Below are 17,741 nucleotides of genomic sequence, written 5' to 3' on the forward strand. Positions count from 1 at the left end.
AATTTGAATAGGTGGATAGTTCTGAAAGTTGTTTAGCATGTAACAATCCTCAGAAGGATATTAGAGTGATTTGTGCATCGATCATCACCATTCTTCAATGTTGGCTGTTCAAAGACTGGACGTCCATATTGATCGTACGATATTATACTGCAATGTAACGTGAAGTAGATTAGCACTTGGCAAGATCTTCATAGCTGAAACTTTGAGTAGAATTGACTTTCTCATCATTCGCTTAAAGTTTAGATATGAGCTCAAAGTCGTATACCCCGGCTGTGATGTCAGACTGATGTATAACAATCTAGTCCAATTTCCGATTCAACTCGACCTCTAGTAGCAACCCTTGTCATCCCAAGGGCTTCTCCTCTTAGCCCACTCTTCAATCGGTGTGAGCTCAATACCCAGTTCACTAATGACAGGCTTCATATCGATATTGAACGGCTCATCTTCTGCCTCGTTATAGTATGTATACGCCTTGAACATCTGGCTCACCACCGTCTCAGTCTCCAGCCCTCTTCCCTGCATCGTCTTGCTAATCTTGTCACAAAAATCTGGCACAGTCTGATTTTCGTAGCTAAGCTCCTTGCCCCAGGCTCTCGATAGTTTCTCCGTGAGCTGGGAAAGCACAACAATTTCAGGACCGCCGATAGGAATGTCGCGTCCGGCAAGTTCCGGTCTATGCATGGCAGCCATCATAATTTGCGCGACATCATGGTGGCAGATCCATGACACACGAAGGTCTGGCTTGTGGCAGTAGACGACGGTCTGTCGGTCGCGGATTGGAGGCAAAGCCCAGCCTTCGAGAAGATTGTCAAGGTAAACCACGGGCTCAATGCTGATTACCGAGACATGCTCCCGTAACAAGGATCTCATTACTCTTCGATCATCCTGTGCTTGGATATCTTGTGGCTGCTTGGGAACCGGCATGCTGGTGTTGAAAAGTATCAGGGGAACCTTGGCTTTCTTCGCAGCTTCGCCGATGTTTTTTGTAGCGGCGATGATGGGTTCGGACTTGTTGAAAGAAGTTGATGGCAGGTTGAGGAACACTCGGTCTGCGTCTTGAAGTACCTGCTCAATGGCAGCTTTGTCGGAAAAGTCTGCAGCAAACGTTTCGACAGGCTTTCCGTCAACTTGTAGCGGTTGAGGGTTGCGACTGACTGCAACCACGGAATGGCCTGCTTGCGCGAGGGCATGGACTTGGTGACGGCCCTGAACGCCGGAAGCTCCAAATACGACGACACGCATCACAACTGAGTTCTCGTATTCTTCGAATTTGTTGAGAGGTATTGAGTTGTCTCACGTACAGCCATCTTGGTTGTGCTATTGTATTTGTTGGCGTCATTCGAAGCAGAGAGACGGCGGAGTTGATCAGCCGCCACGGAAAATCATATCCGCGTTGCGCACTTGATGGTGTTCGCCAATTTCAGTATAACTTTCATTGCGACCCATTACACTATTAACTCACTGACGAAATTTTGTTTCCTGCTTGGCTGATTTCCTTTTCGAGGATTGTGGCGTCATTGCGTTCCCAGGACTCCCCTGAAATCCGGGGTGTAGCATGCCTCTCCAAATTTGCTTACAGACTATCCAACCGACTAGGCCGGCTATGCAAAAGTGAGCTGACCGTCTGTACTTTGTAGGATTTTGCGTCGCTGATTCTCGAATGAACATAGAGACGGCAGGAAGGGATAGAGAAGGAGCAGCAACATGGATGGTCAAACACATAGCTACCCGGCTGTGCGGTCACTCTCGTATTTCCCCAACTTGACCATAAACGACGAAAGACCTTTAGGTCCCAGTCTAGCCTTAGCTAGTTAGTTGTAGCATCTATCACACGTGGCACTGGTTTCTAAATTGCACTGCAGGACGTTCCGGGGCACCGTTCAGCCGTTATCACAAAGTCTCTGCTCCAGAAGGCTGCCCAGAGATGTGGCTGCGTCTTTCACAATACTTTCGGTTATCCCACCCTTCTATTGGCGACTTGTTCCACGGGAATATTGCTTTGCGGTACGCGAAACACCAAGGCCGAATAAACATAGCTTTCGGGTCACTGACGTCGAAACTGGGGCTCGCTGAACAGATGCAGTTAAAATGGACTTTTCTTTTTGCTTAAGAGTCCACGCATCCACAACTCAATCCATCAAAAAGAAGAGCACGGTAGTAGCGCACGCGTTGCCCATCTACAGAACTCCACTAAAGCGACCGAATAATGGCGCGAGTGGTAACACTTGGGTTTGAGTTTTCGGAAAAGACCAAGAATCAGTGTTGAAGAAGGGAAATGGCAAATGGCAATGGACAAATACCCAAAGCATGGGGCTGAGCCCAGTCACATGCTTGGACTACTAATGCTGGTACCAAGGTGCGACGGTACTTGATGGTGAGCCAGTGCGTTTTGCGAAACCTAGCAGTACTTCCGGACCCCAGAAACGGTTATCTTGATCGGTAGCGAACCAGGCAACCGAGCTCTTCGATGTGGAAATCAAGTATGGAACCTTGGTGCCGCTCTTGTCGGTGTGGTCTTACCGCGCCGTGGAGAACAAGGCCCCCTTCCTATTGACCAGGATGTGTGATCTTGGCGCAAGGGCTCTAGAGACAAAGTCGGGTAGCCGGAACGCAGCTGGAGATTGGAAAGCATTGGCTGCGTAGATACACGACTTTCCATGGGCTGGTGGTGTTGAGTTTTGGAGAGAAAACGCGCAAGAGTGCAAGCGAGAAAGGTGGACCCTACTGAACTGCCACCCCACGGTGCCGATGATGCCGTAAGAAGAAATCCCTTTATCGGGTTGAAACATGGCGGAGCGGTGACGCTGCAAGTTTTGCCCAAGGCCATTGGAACGGCCAACTCTGACCGACATGGAGCTGATGATGGGATAGCCGTCACTCCGAGGAGCGGCAGTGGGCTACCAGTTTTGCGGCTCGGCATGAAGCACCGGCTGCAATATCGATTCCTCATCGCCCCCTGCGAAATTTGAAATGTGGATCGCCAGCTTCCACAGGGCGATGAGCTTGAGTCGTGTTTGACGAGGAGCCTTGTAGAGTCGCCACGGTGGCAGCCCACAAAGGCTCGTCGCAGTCTGGCGACAAGCTGTGTGTAAGAGTAAACCGTGGCCTACGGGTACTGCACACGAGATCTGCACAGGCTCGTTAGTGGCTTCTGCTTTTTGGGGACGAGGCTTTGCTGTGATGGGGAAAGCCCGGTATGTGCGGCAAAGAAAAAAGAAAAGAGATGTAGGTGGTGGAGGCAGCCATTGTCGTCTGGAGAGCCGCTGTCGTTCAGCCCGCGTCAGATGTGGCTTTCTGACCCCATGGCGGCCGTATTCATCGAACCCATGCTGGCCAGGTTGGAGGGAGGCAATCCTACTGGTGGTTATTTGCGCCGCTGCATTGGGGCAAAGACGGTCGGGTGGGTTGGATGCGGTGCAGCAGCATCCAGAAGCCAGCGGGCAAAGGGGTTTAGGGCACAATTAACGGGCCCGTCCGTATCCACGGCGCTAGTCACCAACAGCAGTAGCGGCGGGGAAGCTGACTGCACTCCATTCCCCTTGACAAAGTTCCCTTTCTTAGCAAATTGACCGGCGTCTCGCCGCTTCGCTTTGCCTACCTACCTAACCCTGCCATTGTACACTTCCGACGACGCGTCCAGTATATCTGTATATCCATCGCCTTTCACCTTGACCAGATTGCCAGAACTCGCCCCGTCAGCGCCCACCAAAGCCGCGTGAGCACAATGCCGTGCCAATCCACCTCAGCACATTTCCGTTTGCGCCTGCATGCCATGCGATCACTCCATGATTGGCCACGGTCAACGTAACCGTATCCGCCGTGAACCCACTGTCTATTGCTGATCATGCACGGGCAAGACTTCCGCCCCCTCGTGATAATTCGTCGCCCAAGTAAACCGTTGGCTGGCGTACCAGTCCACCCGTTGGCTGGCCTCAACTCAACGCGCCCTCGGCTATTGCTAGCAAGGCCCCAACCGCACCTGCAACCTGTATGCACTCAGGACAAGGGTCGCTCCTTAGAATCTGGCGCCCACGGTCGGGGCTAACCCTAACCGCAGGTGAACAGATGGGTCCCTTACCTTGGGATGACGAAGCTTCCGCCTGCAATGGCAATCATCTTGTCCACCATATAGACCGTGAATTGCCTTTACCCTATCTTCCAACATCCAGGGGAAAGTATACCACACAGCCAGCCATCCTTTACTCCAGTAATACCCTTGTAGTCTTGTTATCTACACAGGCTGTCATTGATTCTCGAAACTTTGCAGACAACATATCAAGCCCGTTTCCACTCCTCCCCATCTGTCCGCGTTACTTTCGCATAGACTTGGTCCGAGACAGTCGCGTACAGTCGATATGACGACTATTGTTATGTTTCCACACAGCGATTCGTTCGGGAAGCCAGATCCATATGGTCGAATGTCGGGACTGCCGTCAGGTTACGGGAGCTTCTTTAGTACCTTCAACCCCACCGGAGCGGTAGAACCGACCAATCACGGTATCCACGCCTCGCAACATCAGAATTCTGGACAACTACCTGTTCATGACTGGAGCTCGTCTCCTCTGTCGACAGTGCAGCCCCAAAACACACAACACACATTGGCTTCACAACCACACACCAACACAGACCCGACGCCGACAGCAAGCATCAACCCAGTCGCTTTTTCAAACCCCACGTTTACGCCCGCCAACCGACCTACTGGGTACTACGACAGCACGTCGACTGTCTCTCCATCGCAGTCCCACTTTGAAACCAGTAACTCGTCATCACCAGTCAGCTTCCCCATACCCTCTCGCTGGGACAGCCTGTACCATAAGGAGGGTGGCAGTCTATACCCTCAAGAGGATGAGACGCCCTCAAGGCGGCCCTCTACTACCACCACTGCCACCACCCCTCCCACCAACACAACAGCAACAACAACAACGTGGACTACTCGGCGAAGGCGTAACTCAGAGTACGTAGAACCAGGCTCGGCGCGAGCCATCTACCTCGAGAAGAACCGCCGGGCTGCAAGCAAGTGCCGGAGCAAACAAAAACACGAGCAAGAACAGCTTGTCGAAAGGTCGAGGCAGTATGAACGCAGGAACCGGATGCTAAAGGCAGAGGTAGACTTGCTGCAGGCTGAAGTACGAGCTCTCAAGGACTTGCTTGGCCAACATGCCCATTGTCCCGACCAGAGGATAGCACAGTACCTGCAGATGGAAGCAAGTCGATTGGCCTCCTCACAAAAATTCCCACGAGAATACCGAGCGTCGTTTTGAACAGACAGTCTGTACGCCGGGTCTTGGAACACCATGTTTATTTCTTTTCTTTTCTTTCCCTTTTTCTTCTTCTTCAACTCTTTTCCTTATTCTTTTCTTTTTGTTTAGTTCAGTCAAAACGCAACTATAGGGAGGTGGGATTACATGTCATGGTTTGGGCGAACTAGCCTTGGGATAACATGAGTGACGGCAACATAATTATGTACGAAGACAAGAAGACATGAACACTTGGGATGGCTATGGAGCGTTGATGTCGTTTGAGACGTTAGGTGGTCCCTAGTAGAATCAGGGTCGACGATTGTCTGTAATATACCTTGTCAAATTACAAGATTTTGACCTAACCAACAGTCCTTGATGGTTTCCTTTTCCTCCGTTCTTCTGTCAACACCTTTGTGTTACGAATCTATGCCGTTTATAGAAGTCTCCGGCTTCAAGTGGTATTTTTCCAAATAAAGAGACCAGAGCTGCGAGGACGTGTATGTACAGAGCGGCTTGTCAAACGTCGACTACCTAGATGCTGTAACTGGAATGTGTCTCGATGAAATGAATTGCTAGTAGTTCAAAGAAGCAAGAAACAACAAGTCTTCAAAGTGCTCCTTCTAATGACAAACTGAATCAAGTGCCGAATACTTTCCTAGTCACGTCATACATAACACTGCAAGACCCAATGCAGTTAAAAATACCTCTACAGAGAAAATTTATGAGGAGCCAATGATATGACCATGTCATTCCAGGTGGCGCCATGAAGAGTCTGATTGCTATGAAGATCCAGACGATGCTCACTTCGCCATGGCTTCCAAACTAGCGCGCGGATGAGGTGCATAGAACGGGATTGCCTTGGCGAGGTGAACTTGGTACTCAAATCATTTAAACACACAAGTTGTGGTTCTGTAGTATCCGGCCTATCCATGGTGTTGCGCATTGTTTTGGTAATGTTCACCATTTACCGTTCACCTGATAATGCGTATGTATATTATACGTGTGACGACACCCCCGAGGCCCTAGCGGGCAGCGGGACGAAGGCAATCGCCTGGAAAAGCGAGGCGATATAGCGGCCAATTCACATGACACTGCAGTGGTCTTGGTGGTTGCGAATCAAGTAACTTGTCGACCGCATAGCGTAGTAGTCATGCTCACAGGCTGTGGACGGATTATTTTCCGGGGCCAGTCCAGCCATTTGAGGAGATCGGGGGTTGCTGCCAACAACTGTTCTGAGGCTGTGAATAACCACTGGGGCCATTTGCCAACCCACCACACTGGGCGACATTGAGCCAGCATGGCCACGAAATGGGTGGTAATGATGCATGTCACAGGGTTATGAGCAGCGAGAAGTTCGAGGAATCGACTCTCCAATAGGGCGGGCCAGTAGAATAGCAGAGAGTATTCATCGCGGTCTGTAGGTAGGTGCCGGAAACGGAGCCATGTGGTGTGAAGGTTGTGAATGGCACTTGTGCAAGCCTCCTTGTCCTGGCTGTCTAGTAGCAATTCGGTAAGCTCCTTCAAGCACATGACTTCTTGGGAGTTATCCTGGCTCGCCAGATTATCCAGACCCTTTAAAAGGTCATCAGAAGGATGGTCCGTCATGTAGGCAACGAACAAGCTATCTTTGATTTGATTCCAATGGGGCATGACGACAATCTTGATGCCTTGCAGCAGCATGAAGCAGTGATGAAGTGCGGCAATAGGGTCTTCGGGCTTCTGAAGCTGTGCCGAGCCGAAGTTGTACGTGAAGAGTATAGAAGACAACATGAACATGGGCAAGGCTAGCTTCACGTCTGGATTGTCGAGATTTTTCCTATACGTGTCCAATGCTCGGCTGATATGGGAGTCTGCCTGGAGTAAAAAGGCCTGTCGATCGTTGGGTGCAAGCAGGAATGCTTGGTGGATTGCAGACAGGGCTAGGAAGCCACGCAAGAGGAAAGGGAATTCGAAGCCCAGTTCCACAAACTCAGTCTGCCATGCATTGCTCCGTAGGGAAGGGTTAGGATGCAGTGATTTGGCACATGACTTGATCCAGTGGTGCAGTAATCGGAGGTCGGCAAGGTGCAGATCGGAACCGGTGTTGTTATTAAGTGCATCAGGGCTCTCGGAAAGGCCAGGATCCTGGTAGGATGGACTGACTCCAGGGCTGTGGTTGGGGGATGAGGTGTAGCTCTCTGGTATGGTTGGGAATGTACAATGAATGTCCAAGCGAACGCAGTTTGCGCAGCGTGGCCGGGCTTCGTTGCACTACAACAGAGGGTAAGCAAAAGCGAGTGAAACTAGTGTGCGGTAGGCAGTGCAATTTGGCCATGTCATAAACAGACACGAAGATTTGCGTCGGGCATGATGCGTGGAGATTGGTAAAAGTTTGAGCAAGAGATGCTGATTGGCCGAGCAGGGCTGGGGGCGGGTTTTGGGCTTCAGACGTACTTTTGTGTGGCGTTGCTTGCACTGGAAGCATCCCTTTCGGGACTTTGTGTGCGTCTTGCGCTTTGCGACGCGTTTCTCTGTCATGGTCGCGGCGAGGGTTAGGGTGAGGGCAGTTGCTTCTTCGTAAAGGACCATGCTCGCACTCGGAGGCCGGGTTAGAGAGGGAGGCGATTATGTAAGCCGTCAGCCACGTGGTTGGATAGGAGAAGGTGTGGGTGCCCTTTGCTGCGCCACCGTCCCATCTCTGCTTTGCATTTCGTCTTTGTTCCGCCAGACAACTATCAACTTCAGCCACTCGGAACTTGGCAGTTGGCAATACATCCCAGATCATGCCCTGCCTGTCAGCCCGTGGCCACCTGACTCCCATCTGTCAAGTCAGCCGGTAGACCGGTGTACCGGCGTGGCGGCATTGCTGCATCCAACCTTATCTCGCTGCTTGCTCACACGAATCCGCCCTGTGCTGGTCCGGCCGGGGCCCTTGCCAGCGATTTTTACTGCGGATTTTTACCGGAAAACCCAACTGTTGTCATGGGCCGTTTGAAAAGTCCGTCTTGGTGAGGAGGACATGGTGTTTGATTTTGTGGAAATAGTGTCAGCCTATACGACCATGGTTGCGTCTGGGGCGGCATTTCCATGGCCCAGGCACACATGTCCGTATGGCGGTTGCAGAGAGAGAGGGACTGGATGGCGATGATGACAATGCACAGTAGTACTAGTACATGTATAAACGCACATGTGGACTACTTGACGGATTTAAATGTACTCATTAGACGAATAGTAGTTAGTATATGTAGTATGAATAGCAGCAGGCAGGGTTCTGGACAGGCACCACCCGTTTAGCGCGCCCGAGCAGTCCAGGGTGACGTACCACCTTGCCGTCGCATCCTACGGTTGCGAGTGTGCGAGTCTCACAATGTGCCAAGCTGACTTTCTTTTCGCATACACTCCTCTCTCGCCCTAACTATGGTACGTCTAGCATGCATTCAACTATGCACCCACTGCAACTGCTTGCAACAACGACAACTAACTGTCCTGCCTAGGCGTCGCTCCTGCGACAGCTCGTCGCCGGCCCTCGCGCCAGGCATCCCGAGGCCGGCCTCGACCTATGCTATGTAACCGACAACAGTACACTCGCCACAAGACCACTGCTCCCACTCTTCATGCGCTGACCTCTTGTTGCAGTCATTGCCACTTCGGGCCCCAGTGGCACATATCCCCAGCGCGCCTATCGCAACCCGCTCGACTCCCTCGTCAAGTTTCTCGACTCCAAGCATGGCGACGACTGGGCCATATGGGAGTTCCGCGCAGAAGGCACCGGCTACCCAGACTCAGAGGTATACAACCGCGTGTACCATTATCCCTTCCCGGACCACCACCCTCCACCTTTCGCCCTCATACCCAACATCATGGCAAGCATGCGCAACTGGCTGCATGAGAAGAAAGGCCGTGTCGTTGTGGTCCACTGCAAGGCGGGCAAGGGGCGATCCGGCACAGCAAGTTGCAGTTATCTCATCAGCGAAGAAGGCTGGCCAATGCAAAAGGCACTCGACCGCTTCACCGAGAGGCGCATGCGCCCCAATATGGGCAAAGGCGTCAGCATACCCAGCCAACTGCGCTGGATAGGCTACGTCGACCGCTGGACCAAGCATGGCAAGATCTACGTCGAGCGCCAGGTCGAGGTTCTCGAAGTGCACTGCTGGGGACTCAGAGACGGGGTCAAAATTCAGATAGAGGGCTTTGTCGAGGACGGCAAACTCATCAAGAATTTCCACACCTTCACCCGAGATGAGCGCGAGATTGTGCGCGGCGAAGTCAAGACCACGGGCATGGCACAGGCCGTCCAAGAGGTCATGTACAAGAATGGCTTCGGCCCTTCAAAGACCAACGAAGGGTCCAAGAACAGCAGCACCCTGTCTTTAGAACAACAGAACAACAATGACGGCACAGCCGCTGAGCGAAAAACCTCAAGCGAGAGCCTCCCTCTAGGCACAGGCGACGTCGTCTTTCGTCCTTCGAAACGCGTAGTCCTTCCCACCAACGACATCAACATCGATGTCGAGCGCCGCAACAAGGCCGCCTTTGATCTCACCATGGTCACGGCTGTCGCTCACGTTTGGTTCAACACGTACTTTGAGGGCAATGGCCCGGAGCAGAAGGGCAATGCAGACGAATCTGGCATGTTCGAGATCTCATGGGATGCCATGGACGGCATAAAAGGCTCGTCTCGCAAAGGTACCCAGGCGTTTGAACGGATAGCTGTGGTATGGCGTGCACTGTCTGCTGATGAAGGCCGACCTGGTGTATTGATCACAGAACCAAAAGAGGGCGAGCCTGTGCGACAGGCGCAACCTGCGGATTGGAGAGGCACTCAGGGCGTAGAGCCGTCCGAAGGTAAAGATCTCGGTGTTCGCAGAGCAAGTCCGACCAACACTCAATCCGATATTAGCCGGGCAAACAGCGTCAGAAGCGAAAACAAAAAGAACACGACCATTGTCAGCGCCCCTGGTCGCAGAGATAGCGAAGACAGCGATACCAGGGATGTGCGCTCTCACGGTCCCAATGGTGAGAGTGTTTTAGCAGAGCCCAGCGACTCCGCAGTATCCGCCAAAGCAAGCGAGAGCGGGCCAGCGACAGCATCTACAGATGGCACGCTACCGAGCCAGATTCAAAGCAGCAACGGCAACACCACAGCAAGCAAGTCGGAGCTTCTAGGCCAAGGCAGCGAGTCGCATCACACGGGTGTTGTTAGCGAGGTGGCAAAGGACATCAAGTACCACATCTCCGGCGCAGTCTCGACTGGCGAGCTTCCCGACGGCAAGCCCGAGAACGAGATGAAGGATGCGAAAGAGCACGGATTAGGGCATCTGGCTTTTGGAAAGAAGAAGACGAGTTCGTGAGCACCAGAACCCATTGCGCCAACGGTACTGAGGGGTGTGCATGGCTCTTGCAAAAGGCCATGTGCTCGGCTTGGGGCATTGCGGGGCGTTAAGGGAGGGGGGGGGGGGTCAACTTGCATGAGGGCTTTTTTGGGGGGATTTGTGTGATTGGCGTCTGGTCAAGGTATCACAGCCTTTGTTACAAAGCATGTTCTGTACACGTTGCATGGGTGCTCTAGCATCCATGTGGCGTTGAGGGGGTGGTGGGCCATGCGCGTGTATTTACCGAAGCTTCACTATATCGCTGTTTGGTTTGTGCCGTAGACTCTGGCCTTGCTGTTTCAAATACATCCAACTGCTGTTTATATTGTTTATCCATGTGACTCCGTTTTCTTGTTCGCCCTTCCCCCTTGAGCACTCGTTGTCGTCTGGCTTCATTTCCTTGTTCAAGCACTGGGAGGTTGATAAACGGTAGAGAATATGCAAGCTTAGTGGCGAGTTGATGAAGTGAGGCGAATGCTGTGCGCTTATCGCTCAAGCATCTCGATATGTCGTTTGTCGCAGCTAGCGCACTAAATCTGGATTTTATTTTTTTACCCCTCGTGGGAAAAAGCGTAGCAGAGGGGGGAGCCGTCTGGCCACTGATGACAGCACACGAGGTATGAAGGAGTGCACCGCAGGAGCATGCATGGAAACGACTACACAGAAACCGGAATGTGGAATGTTGCCACCACCAAGACATGTGCATGTGGACGGAACGTGGCGCCTGTCCAGGACGAGAATCACAGAGAGGATGTTAAGACGGCTGCTCTGTCAGTTTTCATGGCGAGAAGAATGGGTTGCGTTTCCGGTGAAGCAAAGGAAGGCTGTGAGACAAGGCAGCCAATACCCCGCGGAAACGTTTACTTGCGTTTCATAAGGACCTTAGTAAAGGGTTAAGAGGTCAGGGTCAGTGGTTGCCCCAACACGTTCAGCCGTTGATAATGTAAGCTGCGGGGCAAAGAGTATTCGCTCGAGTGGGTGTACAGGGAACGCAGCGGCAGACTTGGTTTTGTCTAAACGAAGACTGGGCGTTGTTCAGTTGCAGGGGTGTGAAGAGCCTGGTCAAGCAGTACTTGCGGCTCTGTGTGGGGGATAAAAAGGTGGTTGGGATAGACAGTGCTGCTCCGTTGTCTTTAGTAGGGACTATCTCATTCCAAACGCCTTCTTCGTCCTAGTTTGCTCTGAACGCTTGATGAGTCGTGGAGAAAGCGTGCATTGGATCAAACCTTCAGTCAGTGTTTGCAGCTCATGAACAGTCTAGACAGTTCTGGCACATTGGCGGCTGACTGCACCTTGGCTTGTCGAGCAAACAACGAACTATTAGATACATCTTCATCAATTCCTGTCGTTATTTTTACTCCTTCCATGGTCTCTGAACCCGAAGCCATGGCACTGCGTGAGCAAGAGATGGAGGCTTTGCAGGAGAGCGCGGCGACTCAGACGTGTAACACACCACCGCAAGATGACGAAAAACATACTTTGGGTGTTGGAGCAACGGCAGAAGACGTAAAGGTGGAAGGTGTAGTTAGCAAGAAGACACCTCGTAAGGGTAGGCCGTTGCACAAATCCAAACGTCAAGTGGACGACAGCTCCGTATCCGAGGCTAGCGGCAACGAGAGCTCAAGCAATTCCGACCAAAGTAGCGAAGATGAGAAACTCAAGGCGAAAAAGCGGCTGAGGAAGATCAAAGCGGCGATTGCACAAGCAGAATCCAGGAAAAGGAGGAAGCAGAAGCAAAAGGAGAAACTAAAGGAGAGAATGAGGAGCAAGAAGCACAAGAGCAAAAAGCACGAATCAACCGACGAAGACGAGAGCTCGGCCGACTCTTCTGAATCTGAATCCGATTCTGATTCAGAAGACGCAGTGGCAGCCACCAAAAGCCAACGCAGAGCCCGACGAACTAAGGTCGAGCGTAAGAAGAGCAGGCGTGTGCAAAAATCGAGCGACACCGACTCCGACTCGGAAGCTCTATCAGTAGAGTCTAGCAGTGACTTGGGCACAGAGGACCAAAGTGCCAAACGGAAAAAGGCAAGGACAAAGGCAAAGCGGAGCAGTAGGAAAACGAAGAAGAAGCTTGACAAATACTCGTCATCTTCGGAATCACTCTCTAGCGACGACGAGGCCATCCCATTGCCCGGTCCCCCACCAGACATTCCTGTGATAGAAGATGACCTCGAAGCGCAAGTGGCGACAATCAGTGGCCTTTTGCATCGCCTCCAGGCAAAGCAGGCTTGTGTAGACGCGGCGGCTGTGCCAATCCCCAAAGTGGAGAAAACAGTGGGCAAAAAGGGGCTAGAGTTCAAGCGGGTGGATCAGATATTTGACATGCAGATCCACGACTGGAAGCTTGTCGAAAGCAGCAGTGATCAGAAGGGTGAGTTTGACTGCATATTCACGGTGCGGCGGCGTCTCGACTGGCTAGGCAAGTATATCGAAACTCGGGTGGACATCAAATCGAAGACTCTACGGAACACTCTCCAAGATGTATTGAAGGACTGCAAAAGCATTAGTCTTGTCGAGGATACGCCCCAGTTGGATCCTCGCACACTGTTCCACTATTACGACGAGTTGAAGACGCATGTCAAGAAGACACTGAAGCGACAGCTTGGAAAGGCCAAGAGGTCGAAGGAGCGGAAGCGGCTCAAGCAGCAGGTTGCACAGTGCAAGCTGCTGCTCAGCTATGTGGACGAGGACTTTGGCGCTACTCGCAAAGCTCTAAAGCCCATGGTCAAAGCAGGCACTATTACGTACGATCTGGTGTGGGCACTCTTCAAACCCAACACTATTGCCTTTACGCCTACGTACAACAACAAGGACGATGCGCGGTGTTTTAGGGTGGGGACAGCGTACGAGTTAGAAGACTGGTTGACGGGCGTTAAGTCGTGGCGTGTTGATGGCAAGTACCTCGAGTACGACGGCAAATCGTTTGGTCTCGGGGAACACGAAGTATCGGTCTCAGCGTTCAAGGGGCACAAGAAGATTACCAGTCTTGCCGCATATCCGCTCAAATATCACAAGGATGCCAAGGTATGTTCGATAGTCGGTTTGAGGCTGGGATGAATGAGTGCTGACAGAGACGCGCAGGGTATCAAGAAGCAGCTGATTGAGAGGGGTAAGAAATTCGTCGCGCTCCAGGGCATGAACTACCAGGTTCAAAAGGGGATTGCGTATATGAAGCACAAGAACAGCATCGTGCGCTTCATTATTAATGGTCGGGTCATGATTGATCCTGCCATGTTCCGCCGCATGAACCCAAACTACCCGCTCTCGTACCTCCGGCCAGATGAACTAGCTGACAATGAGGATGACGATGACGAAGAGTGCTGCTGCGACTCGAGTGAAGATGGAGACGGTGAAGAAAAGGAAAAGATGCGCATCGTCATGTGGAAAGACAGGAGGGGCAGGAAACACCCTATCCGAGTGCCACAGAGCGTTGTGGACAAGGAAATGGGCACCGGCACTGAACAGCCGCTCGACAGGGATGATGATGCAACGGAGGAGCAACGTCAAGTCTTGACCGAAGAGGAGCTCATCATCGCATCACCGGTCGTACTGGGCTTTGCTTTTTCTGAGAAGCTTTGGCTCGAGTTTTCTCTATCTGGGATTGAGGAGATCAAGTGGAATGAGGAAGCATTTCCCAGTCTGGTGTTGCCGATCCAGATCAAGCAGAATCTCAAGGGTCTTGTATCTTCGCATCGGTTCCACGCAGCCAAGACGATTGACGATGTGATTCAGGGCAAGGGCAAGGGGCTCAATGTGGTGCTGCATGGCCCGCCCGGGGTGGGTAAGACACTGACTGGGGAATCGATTGCCGAGTATCTGCAGTGCCCGTTGTACGCAGTGTCTGCAGGGGAGCTGGGGACCAATAGCCGGGCGTTGGAGGCGGACCTGAACCGCATCATGGAGATTACGCATGCATGGGGCGCCATCCTGCTGCTGGACGAGGCGGACGTGTTTCTAGAGGCGCGACAGCCAAATGACATACATCGCAACTCGCTGGTCTCGGTGTTCCTGCGGCTGACCGAGTACTACCAGGGCATCCTGTTCCTGACGACGAACCGGGTCGAGACATTTGACGAGGCGTTCCAGTCGAGAATTCACATGGGGATTCGGTACGAAGAGCTGTCTGCACGTGCCAGGAAAGAGATCTGGCAGCAGCACGTGGGCAGGGTGGAGAGGATGAAGGGGAGCCAGGGAATGAAGGCGTTCACCGAGGCCGACTTTGACGTGCTGAGCCAGAGGGTGCTGAATGGACGACAGGTACGTGGAGTGACGAGCGAGCTGATGAAGGGCGTGATGAGTGTTAATTGTTTTTTTCTGCGCAGATCAAGAACACGGTCAAGACATCGCAGGCGATTGCGGTGGCAGAGCAGAGTGCGTTTAGCATGGAGCACGTCAAGCGGGTGTTGGAGGCTGGGGAGGCATTTGATGATGATATGCGAGGGGGAAAGGGGTACCGGGATGCGATGCGGCAGTACACGTGAGATGATGATGGTGGTGGTGGTGGTAGTGATGACAGTAACGGTGGTGATGATGACGGCGATGATATGTCTGTATGTAGCATGTAGTATGTAGTAATGGCAGTGAGTAGTATGCAGGAGGATGCCAAGCGAGTGGCTGGCCGCGAGTCTCCACCAGCCGTTGTCTCGTGGATATCTGGGGGGCCAAAGGGCGAAAACACACTCGTGGGAACAACAACATCCGACAGCCCTATCTTATTCCCGTGCGCCTCGTCGCCCACTCACACACGACTCCGACATCCACACCCGCGTCACTTTGCCAGTTGTTGGAGCCCGCTCTCGGGCCACGCCGTCCGTGCCGCACAATGAAGCGCGACGACAACGACGGCAGCATTAGCATCAGCATCAGCATCACCAACTCCGACGGCACCTCGCAGCCTTCCTCCACCAGCCCGGCGGCCTCATCCGCCACCCACGGCCATGCCCCGGCCAAGAAAAAGCAGAAGCGCAACAAGCCCACGCTCAGCTGCGAAGAGTGCGTAGAGCGCAAGACAAAGGTGAGCAACCAACAACCACGGCCGTCTCTTCGGCGCAATTCGCCTCCCCCACCAACGGCGCAAACACCACATCCTCCTCCACCACCTCCACATTCCCACATTTCCACTTCCATCCATTACCTCATTCACCAGTCGCACGCTCGACGGCTGATGGTTTCCGCAGTGCGACCGCACCAGACCCCATTGCTTGGCCTGCATCAAACGCCAGTCGCCCTGCCGCTACTCAAACATCGCCAACCTGATTGCTTCTTCTGCCGACAAGTATGTATGTGCCCGTCCACTTGTCCACCCCACGCCTGCTAAGCATCTGCGCAGAGTTGGCACCGCGCAAAATGCCACGCCTCGCTCCAGGAAGACGGCCACCAAACATCCACTGCGACTTGGCAAGGACCCGCATCCCCATGCCAAGTCTATCCAGGTGCCCCCGACGCCCATCCGGACCCAGTATCGGAGTGTGTCCTTGTCGTCATCAGGCTCGTCGCCTTTTTTGCTTTCAAACATCCCCTACTCTAACCACACGCCTGCCCCCTTCTTTGGCCTCGGCTCAGAGCATCCCTTTGCCAACTACTGGACCAGCCGTGGCGGCCTGGCAGAGGTAGTTGGCGTCCTCCCTGCAAAAGAGCAGGCCGACATTCTCGTCGACAAGTACTTTGATGCCGTCGATCCTGTCTATCCCATGGTCCACCGCAGGAACTTCTATGCCGACTATGAACGCTTCTGGTCCCTGCCCCTCGACGACAAGCATGCTGCGGACCCTGTCCTCGTCGCCCTTCACTTTGTCGTCTATGCCATGGGCACTCAGTTCATCCACACGACTGACAATCGTGAACGCGCTCAGATCGCAGAGTTCTACATCTCAGCAGCTCAACAGGCCCTGCGCATATCCTCGTATCTCAGTCGTGCCTCGGTTAGGACGTTGCAGGCCATGGTCCTGATAGGCTACTTCTTGATGAACGACAACCATGCTTCAGATGCCTGGGCCTTTGGCGGTGTCTTGGTACGACAAGCCTATGCCATGGGCCTCCACCGTGACCCGGACATCATTGCCCCTCGTTGCTCTCGAAGTGACAAGCAACAGCGTCGCAAGCTATGGCAGGCAATATTCTTCCAAGACACATTCCTTACCGTCCTCCTCAAGCTCCCACCAACCACAGTCTTTTCAGACATACAGCCACAGTCGCTGAGCGATGATCTGGACGACTACATTCCAAATGCCTCATCAGCTAACGGCGCCACCGATGCCGTCATCAATCCCATGAGCATCAGCAACATTGCTTCCAACTTGGACCTCTATCCTCCCTATGAGCTTTCAGACCGACGATACATCCGCTCAATGTGGCACATGGCCATTCTCGTTTCACGGACCGTCTGCATTCCACGTTCGCTAGCAACTCCCCTTACCACATCCGTCGCCCAAAAGACGGAGCTGGTCAGCGAATATTTTGCCTTGCACAGCACATTTCCCGTCGAGCTCACAGCATCCGATGATGCTACAATACGAGCCATGGCCGAACAAAACCCACGAGGCCTGAGGCAAAACCTCTTTTTCCGGAGCAACTTTTGGCACTGCGTCATGGCTATCCAAGCGGACGAGAACCCCGCCGAAGGTGTAGCGTGTGACGTCAAGGGTGCCCTGGACGCTGCCAGAATGGCTCTGCAATCCTTTTTCCACTTTTGGGAATATCTCAGAATTGATGCGAGTGTCTGGTGGGTTTTCCAGCACCGCGCTTTCGAAGAAGCGGTACGTATTGCACCCATGATCAATTTTCCTCTGCTCCACTTCGTTACTGACTATGACGCTTAGCTTCTCATGGCTCGTATTCTGGGTCAACAAGCCCAGCCGCTTTCGCCAACCCAATCAGGCTTGCCTCCTTCATCAGATCCCCTGCTGAAAGATGCAAAGGCTGATGCGCGGAAATGTCTTGAAATATTAGACTTGGTTGGCATTGCCCCTGAAATGCAAAAGACGCGCACCGAAGTACTCCGAACAGCTTTTGCCGATATTCTTTGGTAATGGTATATTTTTCTCTTTCTTGAATATTGGGTCATTTTGGGTTTGGCAGCAACACGAAATACACATGTAACACTAGGCAAGCGTGGAGTTTCTTTCTACTATATACGAACAATAATCTA

General features: G+C 52.7%; 7 protein-coding genes across 7 annotated transcripts; 5 read left to right on the forward strand and 2 right to left on the reverse strand.

Moving 5' to 3' along the window:
• Positions 1-327: 327 nt before the first annotated feature.
• COCVIDRAFT_31342 (hypothetical protein) lies at positions 328-1,242 on the reverse strand (the record flags this gene model as incomplete). The annotated part of the gene is made up of 1 exon (XM_014695560.1): positions 328-1,242. The coding sequence occupies one exon, from the start codon at positions 1,240-1,242 to the stop codon at positions 328-330; it is 915 nt and encodes a 304-aa protein (XP_014551046.1).
• Positions 1,243-3,135: 1,893 nt separating this feature from the next.
• Positions 3,136-3,465, forward strand: COCVIDRAFT_113918 (hypothetical protein; the record flags this gene model as incomplete). The annotated part of the gene is made up of 1 exon (XM_014695561.1): positions 3,136-3,465. A coding segment is annotated over one exon (330 nt), but the record flags the coding sequence as incomplete, so codon positions are not given.
• Positions 3,466-4,355: 890 nt separating this feature from the next.
• On the forward strand, positions 4,356-5,261 carry COCVIDRAFT_31343 (hypothetical protein; the record flags this gene model as incomplete). The annotated part of the gene is made up of 1 exon (XM_014695562.1): positions 4,356-5,261. One exon carries the CDS (start codon positions 4,356-4,358, stop codon positions 5,259-5,261), a length of 906 nt encoding a protein of 301 aa, XP_014551048.1.
• Positions 5,262-6,356: 1,095 nt separating this feature from the next.
• COCVIDRAFT_113920 (hypothetical protein) lies at positions 6,357-7,757 on the reverse strand (the record flags this gene model as incomplete). The annotated part of the gene is made up of 2 exons (XM_014695563.1): positions 6,357-7,490; positions 7,674-7,757. The coding sequence occupies 2 exons, from the start codon at positions 7,755-7,757 to the stop codon at positions 6,357-6,359; spliced, it is 1,218 nt and encodes a 405-aa protein (XP_014551049.1).
• Positions 7,758-8,636: 879 nt separating this feature from the next.
• COCVIDRAFT_20632 (hypothetical protein) lies at positions 8,637-10,570 on the forward strand (the record flags this gene model as incomplete). The annotated part of the gene is made up of 3 exons (XM_014695549.1): positions 8,637-8,639; positions 8,714-8,798; positions 8,856-10,570. 3 exons carry the CDS (start codon positions 8,637-8,639, stop codon positions 10,568-10,570), a joined length of 1,803 nt encoding a protein of 600 aa, XP_014551035.1.
• A 2,346-nt stretch (positions 10,571-12,916) lies between these two features.
• On the forward strand, positions 12,917-15,075 carry COCVIDRAFT_113905 (hypothetical protein; the record flags this gene model as incomplete). Its single annotated transcript, XM_014695564.1, has 3 exons — positions 12,917-13,618; positions 13,676-14,851; positions 14,917-15,075. The coding sequence occupies 3 exons, from the start codon at positions 12,917-12,919 to the stop codon at positions 15,073-15,075; spliced, it is 2,037 nt and encodes a 678-aa protein (XP_014551050.1).
• A 341-nt stretch (positions 15,076-15,416) lies between these two features.
• Positions 15,417-17,622, forward strand: COCVIDRAFT_113911 (hypothetical protein; the record flags this gene model as incomplete). Its single annotated transcript, XM_014695565.1, has 4 exons — positions 15,417-15,608; positions 15,817-15,877; positions 15,926-17,349; positions 17,413-17,622. The coding sequence occupies 4 exons, from the start codon at positions 15,417-15,419 to the stop codon at positions 17,620-17,622; spliced, it is 1,887 nt and encodes a 628-aa protein (XP_014551051.1).
• Positions 17,623-17,741: the final 119 nt, after the last annotated feature.

The sequence above is a fragment of the Bipolaris victoriae genome (assembly GCF_000527765.1).
Source record: "Bipolaris victoriae FI3 unplaced genomic scaffold scaffold_155, whole genome shotgun sequence".
NCBI lineage: Eukaryota > Fungi > Ascomycota > Dothideomycetes > Pleosporales > Pleosporaceae > Bipolaris > Bipolaris victoriae.